Here is a 26,791-nt window from a genome sequence, read left to right on the forward strand (position 1 = left end):
GTGCTGGAGGGGGGTACATGCACACTGCAGTATGGTGCTGGAGGGGGGTACATGCACACTGCAGTATGGTGCTGGAGGGGGGTACATGCACACTGCAGTATGGTGCTGGAGGGGGTACATGCACACTGCAGTATGGTGCTGGAGGGGGTACATGCACACTGCAGTATGGCGCTGGAGGGGGGCACATGCACACTGCAGTATGGTGCTGGAGGGGGGTACATGCACACTGCAGTATGGTGCTAGAGGGGGGTACATGCACACTGCAGTATGGTGCTGGAGGGGGGTACATGCACACTGCAGTATGGTGCTGGAGGGGGTACATGCACACTGCAGTATGGTGCTGGAGGGGGTACATGCACACTGCAGTATGGTGCTGGAGGGGGTACATGCACACTGCAGTGTGGTGCAGGAGGGGGTACATGCACACTGCAGTGTGGTGCAGGAGGGGGTACTTATCTGCTGGGGCACTGGGTCCACGGAGGTCCAGACGTCCCAGGGGAATACAGTGTAGAGAAGGGAAGCGGGCACACGGGCTTATGCAAAAAGATATTTGTGGCACATTAAATATCTTTTTGCATAAGCCCGTGTGCCCGCTTCCCTTCTCTACACAGAATTACAAACAGCATTACATATAGATTACATATAGAAAAAAGCTCCATAGCTACAGTCATCAGATAGTACACGCAAACATGAAACAAGCACATTGAAAGTGACATTTCCAAGTGATTTGTACTCACCGTGCCCAGCATCATTTATTAACTCACGATCATAACCAAACAGACATGTTACAAATTGCTGAAGTTTATGGGTATGGAAATTTCTACTGCTCTGCGTTTCTTAATATATTTCTCTGTAAATGCTGCTCAGCTATTTCAAAAAAATGTCTGTTTTGTTATTGTAGTCAGCCCGACTTGTGATGACTATGGGACTCGTTACTAGCAAGTCATCTAGAGTATAATTCAGAACGTGTGCTTGTTGTCCGGCTATACAAATCCACACTTTTAATCCTAGAGCCACCAAACTTGGCGAGCTATCCAATAGGATCAAAAGGAACAGCGTAGGTGCAGTTTTGGTATGTTTGATGAAGAAAGAAAGGATGGTTGTTATAGGGAGGGTGGGGGTGAGGGAGGCCAAGAGCAGGGTCCAGGCAGGTTTGGGAGGGTATGTAGGGGTCACACAGTTGTCGTTTTGCCAGAACTTCAAGAATTACCTAGAACTCTAACCTACTTTTGTCCCCCCCCCCCCCCCCCAACACCCCCTCTCCCCCGGCAACACCAGATAATTCCGCTAGTTTTCAATATTTCTCAGTTTACTCTTAATCTGCACAGATGATGATGACGATGACGATGACTAAACATTTCAATTAAGGAAATTCAGAGATTTTTTCTATACTTTGTAAGGAAAATATTTTCTCTTCAAATTTGGGGATCCTGCTAAATCATATAACACATATTTTAAGGTAATGACAAAAATATGGTGTTAGCATTAACAACTTTTTGGATAGTAAAATCTAAAGAAACCAAGTAATAGTCTAATTTGTAAAGAAATAAGATAGTACTGTATAGCATTATACCTGCTTTATGCATCAATACTCTATATGTTTGCAAATGTAAGAGCAATAATCCTGCAGAAGTTCCATATTTATTATTTTTACATAATTTGAGCCGAGAAATCCTCCAGATAAACTCGTGTTATTTATAGCTCGGAGAATCCTCTCCCCCTCCCCTTCCCCGGTAACGAGACACCACTTTAGTTGCCGATATTACCTGTATTACCAGAGGTGTTTCTTACTTATGAATTTAGGTTTTTCAGAAGTACCAGATAACGTCTGCCTCCCCAAGAGGTTAAACTGTGGAAAGTTGCCATGGTTACAAGATGCTAATTAAACTCCAAATTTGGGTGGGCTCACATTGCCCCAAAACAAGATCCCTTATGCGAAACGCGTGTGAGGCATTTGACTGTCATCACTTCCTATGAGACTCAGTATTGGGTGGGTGGGCCGGGTAGTGAGGGTCGCTACACTGTGGCCCTTGCTGTTTCTTTCATGTTCTGGCTGCGTCTCTACTCTGGTACACACCGGGTTTCTCCGACGGTTCATTCGCCTAAGAAGTAATTGCTTGACCAGCTCCGAATTTCGTGATCTTACCTCTGGCTGCAGGTGAACTTCCTGTTAATAACCACATGGTTCTTTTAGTATAGGATGTATTATTATATATATATATATATATATATAATCAAAAAATAAATAGATGATACCGTTCTGTGGCTAACGAAATGCTTTTATTTGTGCGAGCTTTCGAGATACACTGATCTCTTCTTCTGGCGATGTTACAATGAATGAAGCAAGGATTACTTAAAAACAGTGTCTCTTGGAATGTTATCTGTGCTGGTCCTTCCCCCGGTGTGGATGTGTTTTATGGCTAGAGGTGTCAAAGGGTAACTGAAAGCAAGTGAAGAAAGAGTGTGTATATGTATCAGTGTGAATAAAAATGAATGGAGAGCCCACAGTATAAACAGTGCTCTACACAAGGTGTGTGTGGAGTGAGAGGGTTATAAATGGTGTGGGTGGGTGTGGAAATGTGAGAGTTTGTAGCACAACTAAAAGTGTGTGTGGATACTATGTGGTCCCTATTGGTGTATATGGATGGAAAAATAAGGAGTATTAGTATGTGTGAGAGACAGCTGTGTGTGCATACATATAGCACAGTATGTACAGACATGGCCTTAGCGCTCATGGGAAGAGAGTTCGCTAGTGTCAGTAATGACTCATAAAATTTCGATCTCTGTTTAGGCCACTGCTAAGTGTCCCGAACAGTTGCATAAATTTGTATTCATGCAACTGTCTCTCTTTCGGGGTTTTAAGATTACCTTTGAGTATGGCAACCCTCAGATCGTTCATCTTATGGCCAGAGTCAGAGAAATGTTCGCCAACAGGACTGTCTCTTGTTCCGCGTGTGATGCTGTGGCGATGCAGGTTCATTCTCTTGTTTAGCCCCTGTCCTGTCTCACCTATGTAGTAGCAGCCCCCTGGGCATTTCATGCACATGATGAGGTACACGACATTGGATACTGTGGGCTCTCCATTCATTTTTATTCACACTGATACACATACACACTCTTTCTTCACTTGCTTTCAGTTACCCTTTGACACCTCTAGCCATAAAACACATCCACATCGGGGGAAGGACCAGCACAGATAACATTCCAAGAGACACTGTTTTCAAGTTATCCTTGCTTCATTCATTGTAACATCGCCAGAAGAAGAGATCAGTGTATCTCGAAAGCTCGCACAAATAAAAGCATTTCGTTAGCCACAGAATGGTATCATCTATTTATTTTTTGATTATTGAAGCTCGGCTAACACGGTACTGATACCTCTACATATATATATATATATATATATATATATATATATATATATATATATATATATATATATATGTTCCTTACCGAGTAAATCCAGGATCACAAGGCAAGAAGGAGACAACACACTCAGGAGATACAAAAAAAGCGTGTATTCAGTACAAAAACTGGCACATAAACCCGGGTTTATGTGCCAGTTTTTCTACTGAATACACGCTTTTTTTTAACCTCCTGAGTGTGCTGTCTCCTTCTTGCCTTGTGATCTTGGGATCCTGGATTTACTCGGTAAGGAACCTATCTATACATTACCTGTATGGGACAAGTACCTATTTCCAGTTTATGTGTGTGCCATCTGCCTATTTTTTTGTTATAAATATATATATTCTTATTTATAGTCTAGCAATATATTATATCTTTTTTTAAATGTTCATTCTGTATTATTATGTATAATATGTTTCATGCTATCCATGTAAGGTTTAAGGTCTAAGTAGCTGTGTGTTTATATTAGATTGTCCAGGTCATGTATTGTTACTGTTCTATATATTGGTTCTAAACTTGTTAGACACTTTTTTATGGGGGTTACAGTAGTCCCCCAGATCTATATCACACTATTTCTCTAATATTATGGTACTTTTTTATTTATCAATTCAATATATATATATTTTTTTAATGTTTATTTAAATTGTTTGTATACATTTATGATATCCCTGCCTCATACACATCTAGATGCCAATTTTCGTATATTAGCCTATTATTAAAGCATATTTCTTTAAATCATATTAATTACATGTTGAGGCAGAGGTATATAAATGATAGCCTTACCAACCATAAACCCCACCCCTGACGAAGAGGCGCACGCCTTGAAACGCGTAGGGTGGTTCTGGTTGGTTAGGACACTTTGTGGGAGTATCAGAGGCAGGCTCTGTGGGAGAAGGAGAACTCTAGGAGACACTGATCGAGCAACATCATTTCCCCTGCTCCTCCCGATCTGCTCGTGGTGCCGGAGCCTTGGGACCGGTGACGTCACTGCGTGGGAACGCTGTGACGCAGCAATACAGTGACGCGATGCCCCATGTGGTGCGGAAGCACTCTGCGCTTGGAGGAACTTGTATCAGCAGAGCCGACCTGACGGACGCGTCAGTGGCGGGGACAGGAATCACACAGATGCACCGTATGCTGAAATACCACACGAGTGTTCACATTCAGTGCTCTTATTGCGCTGACATCTTATAAGTGCATTTTTATCTTTTCTTGCCAAGTAAAACTCACATACTATATATATATATATATTATATATATACAACAAAAAGCAGCTGCCAGCACTCCAAGCAACAAATGTAAAGTCAAGGTGCATGCTCCATAGAAATCAATATAGAAACCCTGTCTTCCCATAAGAAAAGGCACAAAAGCAGCAACACTCAGATAAAGCAAAAAGACATGTATTAGCAGTTACAAAACAGCACACTATAAACCCAACGTTTCGGTCCTAGGCAGGACCTTCCTCAGGGGGGTGCTACCAGACAATGACACCCAGAGAACATATATACCCCATAGTTCACCATGTGAGGACAATTAGAGGCAGCTAATTGTACAATCCTGGAGCTCCACGAGTGCAATCAGTGTATGATGTATGATGCCCATGTGAGATAGCATACATTGCTCTGTCTCCTGATTTCCAAGATGGCCGCCGTACTACCTCATACACTGATTGCACTCGTGGAGCTCCAGGATTGTACAATTAACTGCCTCTAATTGTCCTCACATGGTGAACTATGGGGTATATATGTTCTCTGGGTGTCATTGTCTGGTAGCACCCCCCTGAGGAAGGTCCTGCCTAGGACCGAAACGTTGGGTTTATAGTGTGCTGTTTTGTAACTGCTAATACATGTCTTTTTGCTTTATCTGAGTGTTGCTGCTTTTGTGCCTTTTCTTATGGGAAGACAGGGTTTCTATATATATATATATATATATATATATATATATATATATATATATATATATCTTATACTATATTAGTGAAAGCACTGTATGTTTGCCTGCCTGCCTGCATGCATGCATGCCAGCCTGCCTGCCTGGATGTCCGGTGTCCCTAGGGGAAATCTCATTGGTCCCTTGGTCCGCCCCCGCACACCTCTCATTGGCCTGAGGCGGAGTGACGGGCCAAAGGACACACAGGGACACACACACACAGGGACACACACACACAGGGACACACACTCTCCCCCGTCAGTTGGACCGCAGCTCACCTTCCACCCCCCCCCCCTCCTCTCCCGGTGCCCCTCCTCTCCCGGTGCCCCTCACTCTCCCGGTGCCCCTCACTCTCTCCCCCCTCCCCACCTCACCCAAATCCCCACGCTCCGCAACATCCCCAGCCGCACCATCACCCTCACCGTGCGCCGCGGAGGAAGCGCGGCCCTGCTGCTCAGCAGCAAACTCCAGGCTCTTCCCCCCTCACGGCGCGGCCCTCCTGCTCTCCCCCTCACGTGCGCCGCTACCGGAGAGGGGAAGCGGCGCGGGACTCCCCATCACGTGCGCCGATACCGGAGAGGGGAAGCGTCGCGGGACTCCCCATCACGTGCGCCGCTACTGGAGAGGGGAAGCGGCGCGGGACTCCCCATCACGTGCGCCGCTACCGGAGAGGGGAAGCGCGGCGCGGGACTCCCCCTCACGTGCGCCGCTACCGGAGAGGGGAAGCGCGGCGCGGGACTCCCCCTCACGTGCGCCGCTACCGGAGAGGGGAAGCGCGGCGCGGGACTCCCCATCACGTGTGACGCTACCGGAGAGGGGAAGCGCGGCGCGGGACTCCCCATCACGTGTGACGCTACCGGAGAGGGGAAGCGCGGCGCGGGACACCTGCCACTCTTGCCCCCCCCCCAGCTTCCCGAACTCACCTCCTGCCCCAGCCAGATGCCACGGGGTCAAGGTAAGTCACACACCGTCTCCCACCCACGCACTGTCACCCAGTCACCCACACACCCACCCAGTCACTTTCACCCACTCAGTCACCCACTCAGTCACTCACTCAGTCACCCACTCAGTCACTCACTCAGTCACCCACCCACTCAGTCACCCACCCACTCAGTCACCCACCCACTCAGTAACCCACCCACCCACTCACTTAGTCACCCAAAAAATCACTTAGTCACCCACCCACTCACTCAGTCACCCACCCACTCAGTCACCCACCCACTCACTCAGTCACCCACCCACTCACTCAGTCACCCACTCAGTCACCCACCCACACACCCACCCAGTCACCCACTCAGTCACCCACACACCCACCCAGTCACCCACCCAGTCACTTTCACCCAGTCACCCACTTTCACCCAGTCACCCACCCACCCACTCAGTCACCCACCCACTCAGTCACCCACTCACTCAGTCACCCACTCACTCAGTCACCCACTCAGTCACCCACCCACACACCCACCCAGTCACCCACCCAGTCACTTTCACCCAGTCACCCACTTTCACCCAGTCACCCACCCACTCAGTCACCCACCCACTCAGTCACCCACTCAGTTACCCACCCATTCAGTCACCCAGTCACCCATTCAGTCAGTCACCCATTCAGTCAGTCACCCAGTCACCCACCCATTCAGTCAGTCAGTCACCCACTCACCCACCCAGTCACCCACTCACCCACCCAGTCAGTCACCCACTCACCCACCCAGTCAGTCACCCACTCACCCACCCAGTCAGTCACCCACTCACCCACCCAGTCAGTCACCCACTCACCCACCCAGTCAGTCACCCACTCACCCACCCAGTCACCCACTCACCCACCCAGTCAGTCACTCACCCACCCAGTCAGTCACCCACCCACCCAGTCACCCATTCACCCACCCAGTCAGTCTCCCACTCACCCACCCAGTCAGTCTCCCACTCACCCACCCAGTCAGTCTCCCACTCACCCACCCACCGACCCAACTCACCCACCCAACCACCGACCCAAAGTCACCCACTGACCCAAAGTCACCCACCCACTGACCCAAAGTCAAACCGACCCAAAGTCACCCACCCACCGACCCAAAGTCACACACCCACCGACCCAAAGTCACACACCCACCGACCCAAAGTCAAACCGACCCAAAGTCACCCACCCACCGACCCAAAGTCACCCACCCACCGACCCAAAGTCAAACCGACCCAAAGTCACCCACCCACTCAGTCAAGTGTCACACACCCACCCAGTCACCCACACACTCAGTCAACTCAGTCACCCACCTAGCTGTCAAGGGGGGGGGGGGAAGCCTAACCCTGTCGTACGCCCCCCCAAAATTATATCCCGGGCAACGCCGGGTCTCTCAGCTAGTATTATATATATATACTATACTATGAGGTGTGCACTTTGTTGTTGTTTTTTTCTGAACTTCCTGTTAAGTAATGTAAAACCCAGCTCTGCTAATACTCCTTGCTGCTGCTGCTGCTGCTGCTGCTGCTGCTGCAACAGGTTTATTCCCTGTTGGTCCTTGCTGCCTTCCTGGCTATCTTCATTATTGCTGGATTTCCCCATGTACTGTATGACCTCTTCCTGGCTGCCCACCCATCTGCCAGCCCGGAACTGTTCCTGCCCGCACCCTCTTTTCTCCTGAACCCCTCCTCGCTCCCGGATCCCCTTTTTGCTTGGTACAGTTTCCTTTGCAAGTTGCCACTGTGGGACCTGGGTTGCGGCTTTGTACCCCGTGCGCATTTGTCTGCTCCTGTGTGGTCTGCTGTCCATTTTCTTACATTTTACAGCAGCCATTTTTTTAACACCCGAGCAGATGCATTGGGAAATGATTTTGTTTGACAGATTTCCCAAGCCTTTACTGAATTGAAGGCGGTAGCTATTCAACAGGCGAATGCTACTATTTGGCAGGGTAATGCTGCGCTAATAGTTCAAGTGAATACCCTTCAGGCTGCTTTGGACTCTATTCATGCCCAGCCCATGGTACAACTCCCTACTGGTGGCCTGGTAAATTCTCCCCCACTACTAAGGGACAACGCCGCTAGGAATACGCCTGATCACTCACTACTGGCTCAGAACGTGAAGTATAACCTCCCACCTACATGTTCCACCTCCCACACACAGTGTCGATTGCAGTTCTGGATGAAGCCAGCAAATTTCCTATCTGGTCAGGTGAAAGTTATTGTTGTCATCTCTAACCTGGAAATATAGGAGGTAATGCATTGACCTGGACAACTCCGCTGCTGGATGGGGATAATCCAACGACTCAAAATTATCTTCAGTTCATACAAGAATTTAGACAAATTAGCCATAAAAACAGTATGTCTGGCCATATCTGTATGATAAACAACATTTGGCAATTAAGGAGGGGTTCCAACATTGGCGACATTACTTGGAAGGCACACCCTACCTCGTTGAAGGGATCATGGATAATAAAATCCTAACTTTCCTAAAGTCAACTAGGTGCCTTAGTCCCATACACGCCAGATGGATGTTGTGTTTTGCCTGTTTTCAGTATGTGATCTCATACAAACCAGAAACTAAACATAGGAAGGCTGACACCTTGTCACGTGTACACATTGCCAACGTGATCATCCAGAACCACTTTCTATTGTAACATCTTTGAAGGTTATAGCAACTTGATCTGACTGACTGGGAAGCTAAGTTACAGGTCACTCCCTCCATCTTAAGAGTTACAGTTCTTCATGAGAAATCCTGAATGTACCCCAGGAGAGGGAGGTTTGATCCACAAAGGGACAAAAATGTACGTACGTGCCTTTAAAGAGGGCACGGGAATAATAGTCGGTGTGGTGTCATGACACCCAATTAGCAGGCCACTCAGGAGGACAGAAGACTCTTGCTCATTAAATGCTGGTTTTATTGGCCTCTCATGGAGAGAGAGGTAGAGGAATATGTACATCACTGTATAAAATGCACCCAGATGAAGACCTCCCGTCAAAGACCTTATGAACTCCTTTGCCCTTTACCAGTCCCAGCAAAGCCCTGGCAAAGACTATCAATGGACTTCATTAAATGTCTCCTAGTTTTGAAAAAGAAGTTCATAATTTGGGTCAACTTAGACATGTTTTCAAAGAGGGGACACATTGTGGGGCTGTGCAGCCTTCCCTCCGCTCTGCTGCTGCCTCACTGTTTTTGTGACACGTGCATTCTTATGGATTGTGGAGTCCAACTATGTTTTACGTGTGCTTTTCACCCACAAATGGATGGTCAGACAGAATATGTGAACCAAATTATGGAGCTGTACCTCTGCAGTTACATCAGCCATATTCAAAATGATTGGGTGGACCTCCTACCACTGGCTGAGTTTGTGTAGTACAATCATGCTCACACCTCCACAGGAAGTGTCCACTGCATTAAATATTGAAAAACACTTGATTTTAGTGCAGAATAAGATAGTCCAGAAGCTAGCACACACGTATCTACAAAACATTTGCGGACAAAAAACAGACGCGCACCCCAGTACGCAGTGCAAGACTGAGTTTGGTTATCAACTAAGCATCTACGGATTGTGGTCTACCACCCCAAATTTAAACCTAGGTTTGTGGGACCATTACATATTGTTTGGGTTATTAATTCCATGGCAGTATAGTTGAGCTTGCCGCTCCGTTGGAAGATCCACCCCATCTTTCAAGTTTCTCTACTGAAAAGAGCTAGCCTGTTCATATCTCAAAAGATGAACCACCTGCTGCGACAGAAGACGGCACCTTAGAGTACGAGGTAAAAAACATTCTGGACTCTCGTGTCAAGCATAAGAGGTTGGAATACCTTGTAAGACAAACTACAGTCCAGAGAGCCATTCTTGGGAACTAGCCTTGGAAGAACACGCACCAAGGCTGGCTTGTATTTTGTTGCCCAGCAACCCACCAATCCTGGGACCCACACGCCCATTCCAGAGGGGCTTAATGTCATGTCCTAGCTGTGTCTCCACTCCAGTCCTTGCTGGGTTTCCCCCGACGGTTCTTTCTCAGCAATAATGCCATGACCCGCTCCGAATTGGCTGCACTGTAGCTGCACTTCCCATTTTTTTGTATATTCCAGCTCTGCTAATACTTCTTGCTGCTGCAACAGGTTTATTCCATTGGTCCTTCCTGCTTTCCTGGCTATCCTTCTTATTGCTGGTCTTACCTGTTTGCTATTTTTACCGCTTTCTCTCTGCTGGATTTCCCTGTGTCTGACCTTCCGTCTGCCTGCGCCAACCTGGAACTGTACCTGCCCGCTTCCTCTTCTCCTAAACCAGGATCCCTCCTCGCTCACGGATCCCCTTTTTGCTTGGTACGGTTTTGTTTGCTTGTTTCCACCATCGCCTCTGGGGTGCGGCTTTCTATTCCCTGTGTGCTATCAGAGGGGGTGGAGGGTTGCTTGTTTATATGCGGTCTGCATTCATCTGCAGGACCTGGTTTTCCCTTCAGACAAAGGAAATGTGCTCCCATCATTTTGTTCCAGGTCCCCTTTAGCCGGCTCACTCTCTCCTCAAGATCCCCAGCCCCCAGTTCTATCTCCATATCAGCAATCTGTATACCTCTCAGACCTTCCTATATTCTTCTAATCCCCCATGCACATCACCCCTCTTCATCCTTCCAATTGCCCCCCACCACTCACTACATATCCATCCAATGCTCCCATGCACACACCCTCATCATTCCCCATTAACCCTACAGTTCCACCATCATCCATCAACCTCTACATATTCACCCCTTGATGCCCTGTACAACCTTCCATCATTACCCCGTCACTGACTGCACCCCCCTTCATCTCCCACATTGTATATATATATAATATAATATATATATATATATATATATATATATATATATATATATATATTATATAAACCTCTACAAGAAATTGTAGAAGAACACAGATGAGAGAGGAAACCCAGAGCGCACCAGAGGTAAGTATAAAATGTGTATTCAACAAGTATAAAAGGGGTAAGTAGAAACTTACAATTCAAGTAAAGTGAGGTCAGTGGGTTAGCAGTTCACGACTTCACGGTGCCTTTTGCTGATCGAGACGCTGCAAGTGTGGTGATGCAGACTTCATGTCCTGCATGCTGGCTCCCCCTGATGAAGCACTGTATTGTGTGAAACGTGTAGCGGTCTTAGCACAGCTGATTTGGATCAGTGCCTGCCGCAGTACCTCAGGGAGCTTATTGGAAATACGCCAGGCTCTTGTATGTCAATTTTTTTTGCTGGAGATGCAACCCAGAAGTGCGGAATCATTGACAATACACAGATGGTCCCAGCGTGTGGGACATGAAGTCAACAAGCACCACAATTCCAACGTCTCCATCGACAAAAGGCACCGTGAACTTCTAACCGACTGACTTCACTTTACTTGAATTGTAAGTTTCTACTTACCCTTTTAATACTTGTTTACTACACATTTTATACTTACCTCTGGTGTGCTCTGTGTTTCCTCTCTTTTGTCTTGTCCTCAGAGATTCTCTACGGTTGAGTTTGTAGGATCTGGGAGGGCTCATATACTCAGTAGATACATGGAGGATAAGGCTGCGCTTACAGTGCCGGCGACGGCGCTCGCAAACAAAACAATTTACTCCGTCGCCAGCGCTTATAGTAAGCGCCACGGAGCGAAAAAAAAATTGGTGGCGGGTTAAATTTGATTTTTCAGAGACTGTCGCCACATGTGACTGTCTCTGAACCAATCAATCACCCTGTCGCCAGCGACGTCGCCGAAAGTTGAATTATAACTTTTGTGGGTGACGTAATCTGTCGCGTTGCCAGCACTATACGCGCGGCCTAAGTTGTATCTACTCTACTATCAACAAATTGAAAGCATGAGCATGGATCCTTTCCTGTACTATACTAAGAACACATAACTCTGAGCATACTCTAGCCGACAAAGAGTGAGCAGAAACCGCCATTTATGTACCATGCATTCTTCTAGAAGAAGTAGCAAAACCACAATAAAATCCAAGAAGAAAGGGGGAAGAAAGGGAAGGCTACCAGGGAAGATGTAATTACAACTGCAATCTTGAAAGAAGCCAGGGAATAAGTAGAGAAAACCCTTGCAAAACTCTTTACATGCGGCTTGAAGAACAGGAACATTGCAGAATAATGGAGCAATGACATAATTATCCTCATCCACAGGATAGGAGACAAAGACGACCTCCAGAACTACAGACCAACCAGTCTAGATAAAAGAACTAACTGTTTAAGATTGTATATATACCCACACATATTTAGCATATCAATGTATTGCGCATTGTGCTGACATCTATATAACATATAATAATGTATTAATAGTGATTAAAATGAGATGATAGGAATACATATTTTCAGATTAGCTGTGTATGTGCCTTTGGTGAGGCAAAGAGAATGGGAAAGTGAGAGAAATAAAGGGAACAGAAATATCTGTAGCAAAGTTAGCTACTGTTTTACACGAGACATGGAAGTCAATCTATATTTGTGCATAATCTCTCCTAAGTGTGCTGCACATATATATATTTCTTTATATGGCATCTGCCACAGTAATGTTATTCTACATCAGCTTTGTAGGGTTCAGTTTCTTGGTCTATTTTACTGTTTCTCCACACACATTTGACACATGAAACCTCAGATGCTTGTGGTTTGTAAAGTGTATTAGACAGGTTTACAAGTTATGCGGTTTATTTTAATATTAGTAAACATTGGGATAGCTATAGAGATACATTTGAGGCATTTGGGGAGAAAAAACGTGTGTTTTTATCATTTATTTGCAGTTGGTGCCCTCTGGCACAGAGATGTTATTTAAATGAAAACAAAAATACATGTTGTTGTTATCACAGCAGACACACACACACACACACACACACACACACACACACACACACACACACACACACACACACACACACACACACACACACACACACACACACACACACACACACACTGCAGCTGCCTTGTCCTGTGGATTATTCTAAATTGGGCTTCAGTTCACATTAGTTTAAACCCCAATTTCTTATTTTCAGCATGATCTCCACTTGTTCTTGCCTTCGTTTTACTTATAGTGAAAAATAATTTGTCTAGTAGGTAACATTACAAATTTAAAAATGTGTCTTATAAGTAGCATTTAAAATTGGCACCAATGTATCTAATAAACTTTACAGGATATGGTATATACTGGTACAATGCCTACAAACAATTATTATATATATACAGATACAGATAACATTCCAAGAGACACTGTTTTTAAGTATACCCTTGCTTCATTCATTGTAACATCGCCGGAAGAAGAGATCAGTGTATCTCGAAAGCTCGCAGAAATAAAAGCATTTCGTTAGCCACAGAACGGTATGATCTATTTATTTTTTGATTATTGAAGCTCGGCTAACACGGTACTGATACCTCTACATGTATATATATATATATATATATATATATATATATATATATATATATATATATATATACACTATCAAAGAAGATAGCAAAATATAATGCAGGCTAAGGGCAAAATGATATATTTCCATATTAACAACTATCACATGCAAAAAATAGCTCCTCTCTTTTTAACTCCGTTGCCCTGGGAGACCATGCAAAAGGCTTTTCTAGCTTATGCAGGAGAATAAATGTTTTAACAGTTGAATGCAAAAAAGAAAACAAGACCAATATTCCCTAATTGCCCTACTCCAAATATTAAAATGAATGCCTGGAAGAAAATGTGGGCAGCTTAGCCTGCGTTTATTTATAACCTGATAAGACCCTTTTGTGACCATGAAATATATTTTGCTAATAGAGCCAAACCATGCAATCTGCCTCAATATTCCATTTAATACAGCATTTTATTTTAGAAGGTGGAAGAAAAATAGATGATGTTTTCCACATACAATTGACTTATACCATCTCCAGAATGACATTACTATTTTCGTGCATCTAATTATTTGACCTATATAAGCAGATGGGATTGATAGCATTTGCAGACATTAGTGGTACTGCAGATTTAGTGCAGGAAATGTTTCGCTAACAATATACATATTCTTGTTTGGTATTTAGATAATGTCATACACCCAATCAGCATTAAATAATTATCAGCATGTGCCTCATTTATCAATTATTTTCAAATCTGTGATCTTGAAATCATTAGTTATTTAATTAACACTAAAAATATTAACGATTTGTAATGCTTACTGGAAATGTATTGTGTTAAAGGCGCGTTAAGCAATGAATGTATTAAAAGATAATGGGTTATATGAGTCTTGCGTGTCTTTTGCATGCAGACATGTTATTATTTTAATGTCAATGCCGTACATGGTCCATGCACACGCCCCTAAGCCAAAGGAGCTGACAATCTATTCAATGGTGCATGGGGCACTGCGAGGCAAACATTCTGGGAGAGTATTACGCCAGTATATACTATAGAGTAGTACAGAGTATCCCTTAGTTCATAGATATAGTATTCACCAAACCTTAACTTCCAGCTAACAGATCCTTGACAGTATAATCAATACAAAGAATACAGTGCTATTGTATGCAAATAAATATTGGATACTAGCTTATCAATAACACACGCCAATAACACATTGTCAATCATAGTTGAATTAGCTGTGTGTATTTTGCCAGCTTTATATCTGTATAGGATACCATTTTGTGAAGCATGATTGGTATTCACTAGAAATAAACATTATCATCTTTAATTACATGAATAGAAATGTTCCCAGATCTCATTTGTATGATGTCAATACGATTTTCACTATTTTCCCCATGATATCCCTGAAATACAATGTTTGCGAGACGATACCATAAAAACATAAAGGATTTTTGTGATGGTTTTGCAAATGATCCATGAAAATGTCTCTAAATGCGTTCTCTCTTTTTAGGAATTTCCATAAGATTTTCTATTTAACAAAGAACTGATATGAAAAGACAATGAAACTATCTACCGACACATTTTAAACTATTGAGCCCTTCATTACGCATCATTCCATATGTTTGTATAGTGGAATAGACATGAAATATTCTACAACCTGCACAATTAACAGGATACGAACAATAGTTATATATTAAAAAAAAGTGCCGATTGATATGGCGGTGTTTTTCCTTTCTGAAGCTGTAGCCTTTTATTGATGCCTGGTAAAGCTCCTTAATGAATAGAAATAATTTATCTCAGTCATCCTTTTTCATCATATTAATTCCTATGACTAAACTGTGTGCTGTGCAGAGGCAAAGTAACCTTAATAATATGACACAATCTAGATACAAACGATGTGCTTTGTTTACTTGCTTCCAGTATCAGAGTCCAAAACTCCAAAGCCAACATCTGTATATTAATGAAGATCTTTCTGTGTTTTCCTATCCTGCCTCCTTTTAGGCCTCAGCAAATAAACATGTTGTAAAAGAAACCCAGACATCCATTCTGTCACACAACTCGTCCTCCACATTATGCCAACGGCAGTGATTCGGAAATTTGTTTACAGCCTTTCAGGGCTTAGCTATGCAAAGCAGTCTGCATTCACTTTCAGTAACAATCAAAGCTCTGAGCAAAGTGTGAAAGCAAAACACAGATCAACATTGCAAAGAAATATTCATATTATACAGCAATCATACGGGATATTTTCTGTAATTCTCAATTGGATTTGGTTTGTACGAGAAGAGGAAGTGCTGTTTGCCTTTTGCCATATGTAATCCACTTACAGAAGGAAATCTTTACTTTATTAAATTAATGCAGAGCATTCATTGTTCAAACTATTTAATTATACAGACGACTCATTTTTAAATAACAAATATAAACAAGACAATTCTAGATAACCCCCAAACAGTAGCAAGAATTAATTCCAGCGAATAAATTATTATAACAGTTAACTATTTAACTATTTAGGAAAATATCATAAGTAAAGATGGGCAAACGTCTTCAAACTTGTGTCGCAAATTGTTCTGCGTTTTTTCCTTACGTTTCACATTTTTACAAACTTGCATTGTTCAAAATGTTGTCATTTTAGAATTTTAAGAGAATTTTGCAAAAAATGTCAGTATGTGAACAACATCATTATCTTTTACATTGGATATTTAATGAATGCCCCGCCATCGTTCACTAACCCGCCATTCTCACTAACCCGCCATTCTCGCTAACCCGCCATTCTCGCTAACCCGCCATTCTCACTAACCCGCCATTCTTCACTAACCCGCCATTCTCAATAACCCGCCATTCTCGCTAACCCGCCATTCTCACTAACCCGCCATTCTTCACTAACCCGCCATTCTCGCTAACCCGCCATTCTCGCTAGCCCGCAATCCTTCACTAACCCGCCATTCTCGCTAACCCGCCATTCTCGCTAACCCGCCATTCTCACTAACCCGCCATTCTTCACTAACCCGCCATTCTCGCTAACCCGCCATTCTCGCTAACCCGCCATACTTCACTAACCCGCCATTCTCGCTAACCCGCCATTCTCGCTAACCCGCCATTCTCGCTAACCCGCCATTCTCACTAACCCGCCATTCACACTAACCCGCCATTCTCGCTAACCCGCCATTCTCGCTAACCCGCCATTCTCGCTAACCCGCCATCCTCGCTAACCCGCCATCCTCGCTAACCCGCCATCCTCGCTAACCCGCCATTCTCGCTAACCCGCCATTCTCGCTAACCCGCCATTCTCGCTAACCCGCCATTCTCGCTAACCCGCCATTCTCGCTAACCCGCCATTCTCACTAACCCGCCATCCTCACTAACCCGCCATTCTCGCTAACCCGCCATTCTCGCTAATCCGCCATTCACACTAACCCGCCATTCTCTCTCACTAACCCGCCATTCTCACTAACCCGCCATTCTCGCTAACCCGCCATTCTCGCTAACCCGCCATTCTCGCTAACCCGCCATTCTCGCTAACCCGCCATTCTCGCTAACCCGCCATTGTCACTAACCCGCCATTCTCTCTCACTAACCCGCCATTCTCGCTAACCCGCCATTCTCACTAACCCGCCATTCTCGCTAACCCGCCATTCTCACTAACCCGCCATTCTCTCTCACTAACCCGCCATCCTCGCTAACCCGCCATTCTCGCTAACATTTTCAATAATAAAAACAGCACGTTTTGCCTGGTTCGCAGATTTCACCAAAAATGTCGTACATCTCTAATCATAATAGTAGCAGAGACCATTATCTGTGTCTCATATTTGAAATGTCAAATAGAAAGGAAAGACAAGTGCCTGACTTACTTGCTTTCTTTTTCTATTCTTTACACTGGAAACATATCATCTTACAAACTGTATAAGATACAATGAGTTGTCATTTAATAGTGGGCTGTTTGTTCATGCCTAACCTGTTGACCTGTAAGAGGCTAATGTGGCAAATGATTCATTTTTATGGCCATTACAAGGTCTTTTTAACTTAGTATATGGAAAGAATGTGGTGAAAACTAAACAATGACTTTCTGATCCCTGTGTGTACAAAAGGACAGCACTGCAACATTCAGTTCTGAAGAAAAACATACTCTTATTACAACATGTTTTACTAAATATGTCATTGTGTTTGGTAAACAGAGGTAAAAAGGGAAGGTTCACAGTGTTGTGTTAGGACCTGCAAATTTGGTTATGCCTTGACGTTGGCATGCAGGCTCATAGCGCTTTGGCCAAAGGGATTAACTAAATGACCAAGAAAATATTATTATTGAAATATTTAACTTTATACTTATTACCATACAGAATATGTTTGTCAACTGGATGTAGCATTGGGCATCCCTGTCTTTTGTTGTATACATCACACACACACACACACACACACACACACACACACACACACACACACACACACACACACACACACACACACACACACACACACACACACACACACACACACACACACACACACACACACACATATATAAAATGTGGTGGGTGAAAGTGTTTGTTAATGTGTTTGGTAGTGCCAATAAATCCCTGAAAAAAGTAACAAAAGACTATTCAAACAATATATACCATGTAAAAGTCACGTTATTTTTCCTGATTTCGCTGAGTTTAGTGGATTTAGGTCTAAAACCTTAAGTAGTGTAGATTATGGACAGTTTTTAATAAGCGGTGCTATTTCTTTTTGGCATGGCATAGTACTGTCAATATAGCTCTTTATTGCCCATTTAAGTAAAGGAGTGTGGCTCAGTCACTTAATAGGGATATAAGGTTTCTTCCACTATAACGATATCCTATGGAACAGCCCTTCTTTTTAAATGATGCTATATGTTAGCCATGAAAATGTATCAGATTGCAGATGTAGCCTTACTTTGATTCCCCGTGACTAGAGCTGTACTTGCATCTCCCCGCATTATACCTTGCGCCCGCTTTGAAAATGACAGCAAAATGACGCACCACATTCATGGAATGTCGCAACGTGTAGGTTTCCTTGCTGTGATCATGGGGAAAATAAGTTGGGCTACATCTTTTTGTATTCTTTTATAGCTAGAAGATTTAAGGTAGACCATACACTGGCAGGTTCCCTACGTGCTGATGTGGGTAATCGCACTCCGATCCAGCGACAGAAATGGCAGAAAATCCTGGGTCGGGAAGCAATATCCTGCATCAGCGCCTAGTGACTCCGGCCAAAGAGAGCAAAGTATCAAGCAAATGTGTTTGTCGTCATTAAAACTATTTTAAAGACAGAATCTTGAATGTGTCCCTAACAGCATGTCCTCAAGGTATTTTCCTCTGCTTTTTCCTTGAGTGATGCAGGGAAGGTTATATTGAATAATAGGGGATCACAGTGAGTATTTACTTGCTATAATGATAGATATACATTGTACCCTGCCTGTGATCTCAGCCACCTAAACGCTTGCAGGAAATGTAGCAAAGCGTCTGGAAACATTTCATGCATGTAACATGCATGTTAAAGAATGGAATAAATAGTATGTATTCGGTTCTTTAAAGATGCTGCTAGTTCCAGTTCAAACTTTCTTTTTGTGACTTTATCAGATGTAAACATAACATTATTATTCACGTTTCTTGCATTTTAAACATGTATGGTATTAAATCTGGCAGAGTTTGTAATGAATGTAAAAGGGAGACATGTTACCCTGCACAGATTTATATACAGTTATAATACATCTACAGCACCCTGTAATTCCTTCTTACCTACAAGAATAAAGAAGGTTCAAAATAGAAATGGATAAAGGCATGTTTAAAATGGTTCTCAACATAGTAATTTCATGGGAAATGTCATTATAGAACTTGAGGTGTGAGGTGTGTGTGTGTGTGTGTGTGTGTGTGAGTGCATGCGTGCGTGCGTGCGTGCGTGCGTGTGTGTGTGTGTGATACTAAGCCTGGAACAGGTTATTAGAAGAAAGACAAGAATGTAAAAATTATGTTTCTCAACAATGCTTTTGTGCAGGCCATCCCAAAACAAGCTCTTTTATGATCTTGATATATTAAACACATTCATTGAATGCTAGTGTTTTTAATAAAGGCTGTTTCATTTAAATTATGTATTCTGTATTAGTTGCCTGTCAGAGATTACATTATCATATATCATAGAAAATGAAAAAACGTGCTTTGCCAACGCATTTCATTGGGATAATTTCAATAAAACATGCAGCAGGGATATGATCCAAATTCTTTGTTTTTTGATGAAATGCAATACATATGGTATCGTTTTGACAATTCACATCAAAACAACAGAGAATGCCCCACATACAGTACATGTCATGCATACTGTACATGCCCCGCAACATACAGTACATGTCATGCATACTGTACATGCCCCACAACATACTGTACAGGACATGTCATGCATACTGTACATATGCTCTATCACAGACACTCTATTGCTCATCATTCCCTAAATATCATTCATGTAAAACGTACAATAAAGTGTAAAGACAAACCTTTTGTGTAGACAGCCAATGTGTCCTATGCAGATTCTTGTCATTCCCAGTCTTTCCATCTGCTTGAACTGTACAGCAGCTCTTTAGTAAAAGTATAAGGGATCCTTCAGGGATACCACATGAATGTGCAAGCAATCCTCCTGATGGGCTGGAGGATAAAGCAGCACTTCTAGTTTACTGTAGATCGTGAATTCCCTCAGTCTTTCTTCTGTCAATCCTGGGAAATCCCATCTGATAGCACAGGTCTTGAACCCCAGAGGTCAGCAAAGGTTAGTAACAGAAAATAGGGAAACCCTTCTCAGAGTTTCTTCCAGCTTTTCCAGATTTGACCATAACATTAGTAGTTTAAGGGAACGGATTGAGTAAGATGCCAAGAACAAAATGTTTTTTTCCCTGTATCTTGCAGGTTGCTTACATTAATAGCAAAAGTGTCATTTGATGCAGGATGCCCAGCTGAAAATGCTTAACATTAATGGTGAGAATATTACAGAGAGCTGTGAATGTGATGGGGATGAGAAGCTTGCTACATGTGTTCTGTTTCATTGGTTATTTGCTATTCATTTGGAATGTGTTCTGTGTGCACTTGTGTACTTGATATTGTAAACGCACTAACTATACCTATTACAGTTTTATACCCAATTCCTACAGAATAAATATTCATTAAAAAAGGTTTGCTAAAACAGCACTAAATTGAGATTCTGTAACATTGAGTTTTAATAAAGTATTCTGTAAAGAAATATATCTACAATATTTAATAAATTAAGGCTCACATATATAACCATAAAATAGTTTCTCAGAAAAAAAGCTTCCCGCTAGAGTAAAAAGCACCAAATTCACTGCACATACTATATATCTATATATATATACTGTACCATAACTTTGTTGACAATGAGTGTTGCTTCTGAATATTTGTTCATAGTTTGTAAGTGAGGACCGTTCACAAAAAAACATATTACTTCCCTCTTTATATTTTGTGTGTGTGTATATGTGTATATATATATTATATTATATTATATTATAGTATATATATATATATATATATATATATATATATATATATATATATATACACATATATATATATATATATATATATACACACACACACTACATACATACACTGAAAGTACAGTATAAAATAAAAATATTTGATGTCAACTTTTGCAGGCGAGAGAAGGGTTGAGTTTCTGTTAAACGTCTTCATTGTGTACATGAATTAAATGTTTCTTCTGCTTCCTGTAACTAGCTTACACATCTACCGAGCTTTAAAAAATAAACGATCTTTATTCCATGGAAAAAAACAGCTCACTCAAAACTTTAACAGTTATCAGTTATAAAATATATGCATGACTCAGAATACTGTAAAAGTAGTACCAAAATTAGTTTCAACAGTAAGTGCTGTTCAATTGCTACCTATAGAGGACAAAATTCTCTATTATATTGTTTGAAATCATATTTTTGTTTGCTTGTTTGTTTTTGTAGTTTTTGTTCTCGTGTTTTTCTTACAAATCCGTTTCCCTGTTGGTATCCAAACAAAGAGCATAGAGGGACTTTCTGAGATCCACATTGCTCTTTGCTTTCAGATTAGTTTTTTCTAGAGACCCGGTACCATTATTGATCCCTTCAAGGTTGTCTAAGTGCACCACGGACTTGTTAAGGGAAGATTTGCTGGGAGTTCTCTTGAGTTCTCCAGCGCAGCTGCCCTGCCCACTGCTGGCCTCCTCCTTGGGGGTCACCTGCTCCTCATGGTCAGTTTCTCGGTGGTAGAAATAGTTGAAGTTGGAAACAATAACAGGGACTGGCAAAGCAATGGTGAGCACGCCAGCGATGGCACACAGGGAGCCCACGATTTTACCCCCAACAGTCACTGGCCTCATGTCCCCATATCCCACTGTAGTCATTGTGACCACAGCCCACCAGAAAGCATCGGGGATGCTGGAGAAATGAGACTCCGGGTCATCAGCCTCAGCAAAGTAGACTGCGCTGGAGAAGAGGATCACTCCGATGAAGAGGAAGAATATTAGCAAACCCAGCTCCCTCATACTCGCCTTCAAGGTCTGCCCCAATATCTGAAGTCCCTTGGAGTGTCTGGACAGCTTGAATATCCTGAAGACTCTTACCAAGCGGATGACCCTAAGGATAGCCAGAGACATCGCCTGCTGCCCATTGTTAGTTTGCTGCTCAGCCAGCTCTGTGCCCAAGGTGATGAAGTAAGGGATGATGGCCACAATGTCAATGATGTTCATGATGTTCTTGGAGAAGTGCGCCTTGCTTGGGCAAGCGAAGAACCGGACCAGGAGCTCAAAAGTGAACCAAATGACACAGGTGGTCTCGATAATGAAGAATGGATCTGTGAGGCCACTGGGGGGAGGAGGCTGCTGGGTGTCATTCAGCACCTTGGACAGCGACGGGGGCAGTTCGTTCTCATCCCTGAACTCAGGCAGGGTCTCCAGGCAGAAGGTGATGATGGAGATGAGGATTACAAGCACCGAGACGATGGCAATGCCCCTGGCAGAGCTGGAGCTCTCCGGGTACTCAAAGATGAGCCATACCTGCCTCTGAAACTCATTTCGGGGCAGGGGCTTTTCCTCGTCCTTTAGGAAGCCCTCGTCCTCCCGAAACCTCTCCATGGCCTCCTCCCCGAGCTCGTAGAAGCGGATTTCATCTGCAAAGACATCGATGGACACATTGACCGGGCGCCGGATTTTGCCCCCTGACTGGTAAAAGTAGAGGATGCCATCGAAGCTCGGCCTGTTGCGATCAAAAAAGTATTCATTCCTCAGGGGGTCGAAGAACCTCATCCTTTTCTCCGGGTCCCCCAGCAGAGTGTCCGGAAACTGGTTGAGAGTGGACAGCTGGGTCTCGAACCTCAGGCCAGCGATGTTGATGATGACCCTTTGGTTGCTCGCGTGGTCCATGATGCCCAGGTCGAAGTGGTGGTCCTCCTCCCCCTCCTCCGGGTGGTGATGGTGGGCATGGGTCTCCTCTTCCTCAGGCCGGATCACCGCCTCTATGTCACGGTCCTTGATGTGACTGTCAGGGTGGTTCATGGTCATGTCGCTGCTCTGGCAGCGGTCGCCCACACCTCCTCCTCCTCCTTGCCCGGTCCCTGGTGGTGGGTATTGCTGCTGATGTTGTGGTCGCAGCTGGCAGCTTTCTCCTTCGTCTTCTTCTTTCCCTTGGTTGTAATCGTTTAACCAAGATGGTGCCCTGGGGATTTGGAGCAGATCGCGCCTGCTTGTTGTGCTTGCTGCTGCCATAGCGTCGCCTCCATCCTCCACACTGACAACTACAGCTGGGGCTCCTCTGTCTTCCAAAGTCACCAAAGCAATCTCCATTCCGAAGGCATGAAATATTCATCAGCCCCAATCATGGTGCAGACACAGCCAGAGCCTCCTCCTCCTCTTCCTCCTCCTCCTCCTCCTCCTCACTTCACTGACAGTACAGAGCAAGAGGCGCTATGGGGAGCAGACCTGGAGTAGAGCCTTCAAAATGAGAATATATATATATATATCAGAGAAGGACTGGAGCAAACCTCTAATGTTTGTGTGTGTGAATAACACCACAAGAGGGAGCCCGGGTGAAAAACCAATCATTATTATTCCTGACGTCAAAGATGCTTTTTTCTGTCCATCCATAGTTACCAGGCATCTCTTTGAAACAGATGCTTACCTCTTCAATAAGCAATCTGTTCATCTCTCTCTCTCCCTCTCTCTCTCCCTCTCTCCCCCCCCCCCCTTTCTCTCTCCACCCCCCTTTCTCTCTCCACCCCCCTCTATCTCCCCCCCCTCTCGCCTTTATTAATCAAATAGGGGAAAGCAGCAGAGAAAGCCTGAGCTGAGTGGGCGTCCCGTGCACCTCTTCCTACAGATATGTGACAGGTACCACTCGGGACCAGGGTGCTTTCTCTTGGTTACTATGTGCAGAATTGCTGTGGGTGTTATTTTAAGCATTACGTTTCTCACAATGCTGCTTTTTCTGTGCTGCGGTTTTGTTTTATTATGGCATAGCCTCAGTACATTGCAAAGTATTAATGAAGTGTGTATGTGTCTAATTATGTAGATACTGATCTAGAGAGATAACGAATAATAGGATGCTGCAATATAAACACTGGAATGTCATGTTTAAGGCATTGTATTATTGTTTTATGCCACAGATCCTATGGGAATAAACATAGACATGTTCCTTTATCTCTGACACGTGAACCCCCATTAAATATCCTACAACTCTCACCCCTACTTTACAACTGGAAAATATGTCTGGAATGTGAATGTGTGAATCTGTATTTGCTCAACAAGTAGGAAAGCAGTTCAACGTTTTATTTAGTGACTTTAGAATTAAAATGTCACCTACATATTTACTTAACATTTACATGTTCCATGTTCCTATTCGGTGCAATATTTAATTGTAGCAGGTGCACATGTTATTAATGCTGCTACTGCTGCTGTCCATAAGTGTTTGAATAAATGTAAAAAATGTACCTAGGCATGAAAATCAATAGAAAAGAATATTGCTTGTGAAAAGGAATGCAAACAATAAAAACAGCTGATGCGTAAAGCTAGTATTGTGTGCAATAATGTTTGTGAATGTACACAATGATAACAATTATGGTTACACAAAAAAAGTACACAAACTATAAAGAAAAATAAATGTGTACATTTGTATGTTAATCTTTTCTCCCGCACACTATATAGAGTATGCCCCAGTGATAAGTGACACTATATAGAGTATGCCCCAGTGATAAGTGACACTATATAGAGTATGCCCCAGTGATAAGTGACACTATATAGAGTATGCCCCAGTGATAAGTGACACTATATAGAGTATGCCCCAGTGATACGTGATCTGGGTTTGCTATGGCACGGAGAATTGATTGCTGTGCTAGAGTAGAAGGATGGCTGTGTTTAAAAAAAGCTAAACAGATGTCATTGCCATTGAATGTTTAAAATCAGCGTGGGAAACAGTTTCCCTGAGCTAGGTTTTCAATTCCCCTGGGATTATACAGTGCACTTTTGTAATCAAGCATATCAAATCCAACTTCAATTCCCAGCAAGAAAAACAAACTGCTGAACCAGTCACCTAAAACGTGCCCAGCCTGTGCCCAGGCTATGCCTGGCCTGTGCTCAGACTGTGCCCAGATTGTGCCCTGCCTGTACCCAGGCTATGCCCGGCCTGTGCTCAGACTGTGCCCAGATTGTGCCCTGCCTGTACCCAGGCTATGCCCGGCCTGTGCTCAGACTGTGCCCAGATTGTGCCCAGATTGTGCCCTGCCTGTGCTCTGCCTGTACTTTGCCTGTGCTCTGCCTGTAACCAGACTGTACCCTGCCTGTGCCCAGGCTGTACCTTGCCTTTGCTCTGCCTGTACCCAGGCTGTGCCCTACCTGTGTCCAGGCTGTATCATGCATGTGCCCAGACTGTACCCTGCCTGTACCCAGGCTATGCTCAGACGGTACCCTGTCTATGCCCTGCCTGTACCCAGGCTGGGCCCTGCCTGTACCCAGGCTGGGCCCTGCCTGTACCCAGGCTGGGCCCTGCCTGTACCCAGGCTGGGCCCTGCCTGTACCCAGGCTGTGCCCTGCCTGTACCCAGGCTGTGCCCTGCCTGTACCCAGGCTGTGCCCTGCCTGTACCCAGGCTGTGCCCTGCCTGTCCCCAGGCTGTGCCCTACCAGTACCCAGGATTCTAACCCTTAATTTACCTACTGTACAAACAGTGATCTCTAGTATGTCATCCAGTTTGAAGATGGATAACAGAGACCTACTCATTTAATCACTAAAATAACTTTATGATTGAAAAAATCTGTTAATTCATGTATGTGTTTTTAAGTAAGCTATTTTAATTAAGCTATACTCCTACATAGGTCTGTAAATATTATTATATACTGCAATCCACAAGGGCCATACAAGCCATGATTTAAGCATTTTGATATTAAAGGTGAAAACCTTCATTATCTAAACTTAACACGGACACTCTAACCATTTGTAAGTTGTTATACTTGAGATAAAAATGCTTTCACTTTTTAGATTTGGGAGCTAGAAATAGTTCTGCAAGTTAGAGGAACATTGATGTAAAAACATTTTTTTACAGGCAGTCTTAAAAATGGCCACCACTTTGATTTTCTAAAAACCGCTTCATAACTCAGCTGTGATCACTGCAACTATGGACTTGCTACTGTGCTCCATCTTCAAATAAGTATGTCACTTCCCAGGCGTTAACAGGGTTATTGTGCGGTTTATTATTTAACTTTTTGCACTTAAGATTTCAGGGCCTAAATATGAAATGCAATAAAACGTAAGAATTACAAACACATTTAAAGGTGACATGAATCTTATTGCGTGACACCATTTTCATTTGAATAATATACACATTTTTGTTGCTAGGTGGCACTTCGCCTTTAAAATGACACTAGGCTAACATGGAGAAATAGGTTTGTAAGATACAGACCGTACTATGGAGCACGGCCTTCATGCCACATTCTATTTCTATACACCGTACTATGGAGCACGGCCTTCATGCCACATTCTATTTCTATACACCGTACTATGGAGCACGGCCTTCATGCCACATTCTATTTCTATACACCGTACTATGGAGCACGGCCTTCATGCCACATTCTATTTCTATACACCGTACTATGGAGCACGGCCTTCA

The 26,791-nt window shown here is 43.6% G+C and overlaps 1 protein-coding gene and 1 long non-coding RNA gene across 2 annotated transcripts in view; both read right to left on the reverse strand.

Annotated features, from left to right (window-relative positions):
• The window catches only part of LOC142496323 (uncharacterized), a 149,272-nt gene extending 128,109 nt beyond the window's left edge, over window positions 1-21,163 (reverse strand). Inside the window, exon 1 of the long non-coding RNA XR_012801953.1 lies at window positions 20,142-21,163. This is a non-coding gene — a long non-coding RNA (uncharacterized LOC142496323). The remainder of the gene's footprint in view (window positions 1-20,141) is intronic.
• Window positions 21,164-21,242: 79 nt separating this feature from the next.
• Window positions 21,243-23,820, reverse strand: LOC142496322 (potassium voltage-gated channel subfamily A member 1-like). Its single transcript, XM_075603063.1, has one exon. It carries the CDS (start codon window positions 23,477-23,479, stop codon window positions 21,644-21,646), a length of 1,836 nt encoding a protein of 611 aa, XP_075459178.1. The 5' UTR covers window positions 23,480-23,820; the 3' UTR covers window positions 21,243-21,643.
• Between the last annotated feature and the right edge of the window lie 2,971 nt (window positions 23,821-26,791).

The sequence above is a fragment of the Ascaphus truei genome, chromosome 5 (genome assembly GCF_040206685.1).
Source record: "Ascaphus truei isolate aAscTru1 chromosome 5, aAscTru1.hap1, whole genome shotgun sequence".
Lineage (NCBI taxonomy): Eukaryota > Metazoa > Chordata > Amphibia > Anura > Ascaphidae > Ascaphus > Ascaphus truei.

Excerpts from the sequence above, each read along its gene's own strand:
- LOC142496322 (XM_075603063.1), bottom strand. The coding sequence starts at position 23,479 with ATGGAGATTGCTTTGGTGACTTTGGAAGACAGAGGAGCCCCAGCTGTA.